This window comes from Cherax quadricarinatus, unplaced genomic scaffold (genome assembly GCF_038502225.1).
Source record: "Cherax quadricarinatus isolate ZL_2023a unplaced genomic scaffold, ASM3850222v1 Contig6841, whole genome shotgun sequence".
Classification (NCBI taxonomy): Eukaryota; Metazoa; Arthropoda; class Malacostraca; order Decapoda; family Parastacidae; genus Cherax; species Cherax quadricarinatus.
This window is the reverse complement of record NW_027201867.1, coordinates 1-6,606: the sequence shown is the minus strand read 5'-3', so window position 1 is coordinate 6,606 and position 6,606 is coordinate 1. Positions and strand designations below refer to the sequence as shown.

General features: G+C 35.9%; 1 protein-coding gene across 1 annotated transcript; it reads right to left on the bottom strand.

Moving 5' to 3' along the window:
• Positions 1 to 3,313: 3,313 nt before the first annotated feature.
• LOC138852295 (uncharacterized) lies at positions 3,314 to 6,063 on the bottom strand (the record flags this gene model as incomplete). Its single annotated transcript, XM_070082070.1, is given in 2 exon segments — positions 3,314 to 5,344; positions 5,828 to 6,063. Coding segments are annotated over 2 exon segments (2,252 nt in total), but the record flags the coding sequence as incomplete, so codon positions are not given.
• Between the last annotated feature and the right edge of the window lie 543 nt (positions 6,064 to 6,606).

The window sequence follows — 6,606 nt, the reverse complement described above, 5'->3', positions numbered from 1 at the left end:
TCAGCTGCCCATCACAATGTTCTTCACAAGGAAGCCTGCCACTACTCCCATTGCTAACTCTGACTCAAGCGATGTCGATGATCCACCGCCTATTATCAGCAGTGACCCTGGGAGTGAAGAGTTAGAATCCACACCCTATACTCATCAGGCCATGCAGTTACACTCCATATAATCACCTCCATTCAACTCTCATCAATAACTGCATAGCTAACTATCATCACCATCATCATTGTCCTTATCACAAGACATCAGAGTTTGTCTGCCTATCCTTACGAGTGGTGAGTGTTTTGTTTGTTCATTATTTGTTATTAAACCATGACATGTATGTATTTTATGATGTTTTCATGTGTTTTATGATTGTTCATGGTTCAATAGGTTAAGGAAGCAATGTTGTTAGGCTAAGTAAATGCTATTATTATATTTCCCCCTACAATACATTTGTGCACCAAACATTTGCAAATTTTCAACATTCGCAAGGTTATTGATCCCCTAACCCTCGTGAGTGTGGAGGGCCACCTGTACTGTACAATCACACTTCAGCATCAATAAATTACAATGCAATATTTCTATGTGTATTTATACCACTGTTGCTGAAGTGATCATTTTCTGGTAACTTCAACACACCATAAAATCATAAGTTTTCTTTCAATTTAATTTTTTTTTCACAGTTCATGTAGAAAAACAGAGCTTTCAAATTTTAAGAATTTTTTTTTCAAAATTATGCCACACAAAGTTAAATTAAAAATGTATGACCCACCACGGTTAAAGGTGGTGATGGGACGATGTCAAAAATTTTGCCAATACCAATCCCAATGTTCCATTTTTGACCGATACCAATACCGATGCCATTAAAAATTAGCCAATACCCAATACCAATACTCAATTTTAGGCTAATGCCAATGCCATCAACATTAGCTGGTTGCTGCCAATACCACTGTTGATACTTATTAACCCTAAATTAAAGGGTTAATAGAGATCCGAATCCTTAGGTGCAAAAATCTCTTAGTCAATATAAACTGCATAGTTTCTAAAAGATAATGGATTAGGCCTGGTCATGGACTGGGATGCAGGGGTGCTGACCCCCCAAAACACCCTCCAGGTATCTGTATGTGGTTTACATAGTCATCATATCTCCAGTACTAGACTAGGCAAAGACTTACACAAATTCAAATGTCTGAGGAAATTTCTGCAATCTCATAATGCAAAGATTTTGATAATCCCAGATAAAAACTATAAAAATAATAAGAAATAATACCAAAACAAATAAACTTGACTGCAACACAGAATATCTACACATTAACATTCTATACAGCAACATAAAAAAATGGTATTTTTCTTATAATCCAGAAATACCAGTAAAATGTGATAGTTTTATATTAAACAAAAATGTTTTATTTAATGATGAAAAGATACTGAAGCAGTGCAAAGAGTAATTTAAAGCTAAAATTATTAAACAATAAAAGGCAGGCAGTGATGTTAAGTAACCTAAGGAAATACTGTAGTTGGAACTTACAAGCAGGAATACATTATCAAGAAAGAGAAGTCGTATATAATGAGGCTGAAATCAGAGGAAACTTCAGGACTTGAGGAAATCACTAAAGAGATGTTAAAAGACAGTGGTGTCAGTTAGAAGCAGACTACACAAAATGTTCTTAGCACTGATTTGTGTGTATCCTTATACTAATAACAATACACATTATGTTTGTTTATCTTCTAAAATGATGACTATGCCAGATGAATAAAATATGGGGGCAGGGGTAGCAAGAGCTAGTACAGACATTTTAAGAGAAACTAACTGGCTGAGAGTATTAATATGTATGGCAGAGTTGTAACTGTGTTAACCCTCAAACTGTCCAAACATAGATCTACATTCATATGCGTTGTGCTCCAAAAGTAGATCTACGTTTTTTTACATTTTTCAAATATAACAAAAAAAAAAAATGTAGATTGAAGTTTTTTTACACGCTTTCAAATGTAAAAAAAAAAAAAAAAAGAAGATCTACGTTTTTTTACATACTTTCAAATGTTGAAACGGAGATCTACGTTTGGACAGTTTAAGGGTTAATAAACTGACAAGTGTAGAGTAAGTAATACCAATTAGGTGTATGAGAAATTAGAGAGATTATGTGAACTAGATATTTTCTGTAAAGATCATAGCAAAAAATAAATGAAGAAAAAGTGGGTATCTGTAGAATGTAGTGATTATAAATGTTTTTGTTTTTTAACCCGTAAACGGTCCAAGCAGATCTATGTTCACATGCGTAGTGCTCCAAAAGTAGATCTATGTTTTTTTTACATATTTTCAAATACAGTATAACAAAAAAACAAAAGTAGATCAAAGTTTTTTTACACGTTTTCAAATGTAAAAAAAAAAAAAAAAAAAGATCTACTTTTTTATACATACTTTCAAATGTTGAAAAAATGTATATATACGTTTGGACCGTTTACGGGTTAAATATACTGGCCATCCCTCATTTAGGAAGGACCCAAAAAAGAAGAAACACTTTCACCATAATTCATTCAATTACTGTCTTCCCAGAAGTGTGCTCACATCACAGTTCAGATGACCCTCTAAACTGCAACATTCCACCCTTCTTTCAGTGGAGGTACTCTACTCATAAGAATAAAACAATGAAAAGGAGAAATAAGAGAGTTATACAAGGAAGAATAAACAGATCTCTAGGTGCAATTATTACGGTGAGAAACACTGATAAGGTTGTGGAAACAGGATCATGAGACAGTGTACTCTTAATTATGACAAATTGAAGTGAAGCATAAAAATAGAATGAAATAACAAATTTAATTGAACTTAACTACTTAAGAAATGCAAAATTGTGTATGGAAGATGTAGGAAGCCTGGCCTGAGGTTAGACTGAGAGAGTAGAAGAACCATCAAAGCCAGTCACAGGCATTAAGAGAAGGTTAGTCAGTAATAAAACGTGTGACACTGTCGACTGTATCAAGTAAAATATTAGGGAAACATCCTACCTAGTGCAAAGAAAAAAGTGGGGAATTAAATATGAATAATTACCACTGTGACATTAGGGGAAAGATAAGGCTAAATAACTGTTTAGAAAGAAATGCTGTAGGCTTCTACATTTTGGCTATCCCATTGGAGGGAAGTTTCAGGGAAAACCAGATATTATAGGTAAAGAGGGATAAACAGAAACCTTCACTGATTAATGATCAGTAGAAACCTGGATAAGCTGGGTCTCCAATTACTGTACCATAACATCTGCAGATAATGTGGTACAGGAAGTGGTCACAGATATTCTGTGACCAATTAAGGCTGGGTAATTACAGATTACTCTTTGCCATTAATCTCAAGTCAGTGCTGCACAAAAAGCTGTGTTAAAAACTCAAAAGCAAGCTTGTCCTGTTTGCTATGTAATTTTGTAAAAATGCTACTGAAACAAAATGAAAAATAAATTAAAAAATTAAAAATAAAAATTACCTTAAAACTGGGCACCACCTTACTCTTGCGATCAACTAATGGCTTTTCCTCAAACTTCTTTGCAAGATCAGACATGACATTTCCTCCAGCTCTGACTGGCTTCTTGTGTTTCTCAAGTGGGAGTTGGGTTGGGGTATTTTGGTTCTCCCATATGGCAGCTGCCTTGAAAATTTTTGACTGTCTCTTTGCCGAGTCTGTACGAGATGGACGATTTTCTGTAGACGATTCGGAACCAGCTCGACTTCGAGCCGGGGTTGATAACATAGATGACGACTGGCTAACATCTTTACTAGACACTGACTCACCAGCTGATTCAACATCTTTCTGATGAACATCACTAACTGACTCACTCTCTTTTTTTACATGACCTCCACCTACTTCCCCGTTGACCTGAGAGTCATCATATCCTGTTTTGACAGCATCAGGAATGTTGGACCCTTCTGAAAGTTTAATTTTATCTGCCGTCTCTTGCAAAATTTTTTCAGTTTTATCTACCTTAGAAATAGGTGTTGAAACTACTCTACTAATATCACAGTTTACTGGTGATAGTCCCTCTGCTGGCCTGATCTCAACATTATTTTTAGAGGATGTTTTTACTAATGACTTTGACTTGACTTTCCTCACCTTTGGTGCCTGACTGGGTGATGAAGATTTCTTTACAGTGTCCAGAGGCTGGGACGGTGCCCCTGTCTCAGTCTTCATAGAACTAACAGACTCCCTGGAGAGTGAAGAGTCTGAGGCTATGAGTGTGACATCATTTGAAGTAGAAGATCCAACAGAAACTGTGCTTGCGGATACTTTCGTAGGTCCTGAGGATATTACTGGTGTTGTGACTTGCTCAATTTCCATAGGTTCTACTCGATTAGACTGTTGAGAAACGCTCTCCTTGAGGTCGCTCTTTGCACTATTACTTCTACTTAATTCCATATCAATGGATGAAGAAGGTTGTACCTGCTCTACAACTTGGTCCTTGCACAGGGAAGGTTTCAGGCTTAAATTTTGCAATTGGTCCTCAGAAGTATCCATCTGTATATCGCTTGACTTATCCGTCTCAGCTTCATTATACTCGTAGCTTTCCCCATTTATCACAGGTGAAGATTCAATATGTGATTCACTATCTATCTTACTAGAAGTCTTTTCTTTTACTAATTCTTTCTTTTTTGTAATTTTTCTTTTCTCTATTTTATCATCATATGATTCTCTAGTAACAGAAGATTCTCTCTTTTTCACACTTATCTTTTTATCTGTTCTCTCACTTTCACTAATTTCTTTATCAGCTGACGGTTCTCGCTTTTTAACACTCTTCTTTCTTTCTGTTCTCTCACTTTCACTAATTTCTTTAACCACAGAATGTTCCCGTATTTTCATGCTTTTTCTTCTCTCAGATTTTTCACTTAAGTCACTACCATCGCCATCTATTAAGGGTTCACGTTTTTTCGTACTTTTTCTACGTTCTGAGCGCTCACTTTTATCGTGTTCTGAAGTATCTTCATCCACCGCTGGCTCTCGCTTTTTCACACTCTTTTTCCGTTCAGATAAGTCGCCATCTGGTATTGTTGGAGGTCTTCGACTACTTCCCAATTCTCCTGCATGAGAGTTTAGATCTGCTTTCCGTTCTTTTCGACTAGTCTTGGGGGTTCCTTCTACAGTCGATTCTCGCTTCTTTTTCTTTTCCATCATACCAGATTCATCAGATTTTCTCTTCTTCTCCTTCTCCTTCTTTTCCAATATTTTCTTTGCCAACAAAGCTTCAATTTCATTGCGGCTAATGGATGTAACTGCACCAAGAGAAGCCGAGCGTGCTGGAGCAACTGGAAGGGCATCAGGAGGAGGTGGAGGAGGCAACTGTAGTTGAGGGGGTGGTCGAGTCACCTCTGAGGTAGGCGGCGACTGCAAGGCAAAAATGGAATATGCTATTGGCGCTTTGTAAAATATTAAAAGCTACAGTAAAATAAAATATCTACAATCATAAAAAATAAAAATAAAATAAAATACAGACAAAAGCAAGATTAGCCACATAGATTCTAGAGACAAAAGACTATTATTCATAGCCATCACTTGTTATACAGAAGTCAAGAGGCCAAGAGCCTTAATTTTATTTGGAAAAAGAGTAAAATAAGTATAACAATAATAATTTAATGTAAAAGTGCAACTATGACAAGGAAAAAAATACATATATGGCTTTAAAGCATTTATAATATACATACTTCAAATCAGTAACTGTGCCATGAGGCTGCTTCACCTAATTCTTCTAAAATAAAGGCTCCTAACCTCAAGACCTTGAAGCCTAAAACTTAGTAAGAGTCACTCTGAATGGCAATAATCATGCCTGATATAGTTTATTAGTAATATTACTGATCTCCTGTTACTCACTCTCAAACTGTCATCATCATCAGGTTGAATAAGCATATGTTCTGAATTTATGTGCTTCGGGGCAAGCGACAGCAGTAGATCAAGGCGGACGGGGGTTTGGTTGGCTAAGGCCTCAGCTACTTCCAAACATGGTTCTGAAAAGCCTTCATTGACCCACCAGTGACAACAAATGTCCTCGATTGTGGCTCGTTTTGTAGCTGACACTGTGAGCATTTGTCGGATTAAGTCAGAGGCACCTGTATTTATGAAAGAGACAGAAAATGCTCTTATATTAATACTATCTGTTTGATGTGTATTTAAGTGAAAGAATACCTTGGGAACATTACTATATACATGATATTACAAACAAGCTATACATATTATGCTGACGAATGTATAAAAGAGACACATGTGAAACATTAGATAACTTTACCAAGGAAACAATTCATCCACTAGGATTGATAAAGCACCTGGTGGGCAAAGAGTTTTTGTAATAAAGTTACCTAACATTGCGAATGTCTCTTTTAAATATAAATTAATGATATTATACTAATACTACACCGTCTGCTTAAATGCTGAAAGGTAACGAAAGAAAAACATGTGATCTTTGAAAAAAATAGAAAGCAAAAGACAGACAAAAATAGAGAAATACGTAATTAGATTTACCAGAAATGAATGTGCAAGGGTGAGGAGAGAAACTTAGCAACAAACTGAGAATAACATTTCGCAAAAAGCCAAATCTGAGTCAAAAAACTTTAAAGTATGTCTGTACATCATGTTTACTCTACATGGCTAAATAT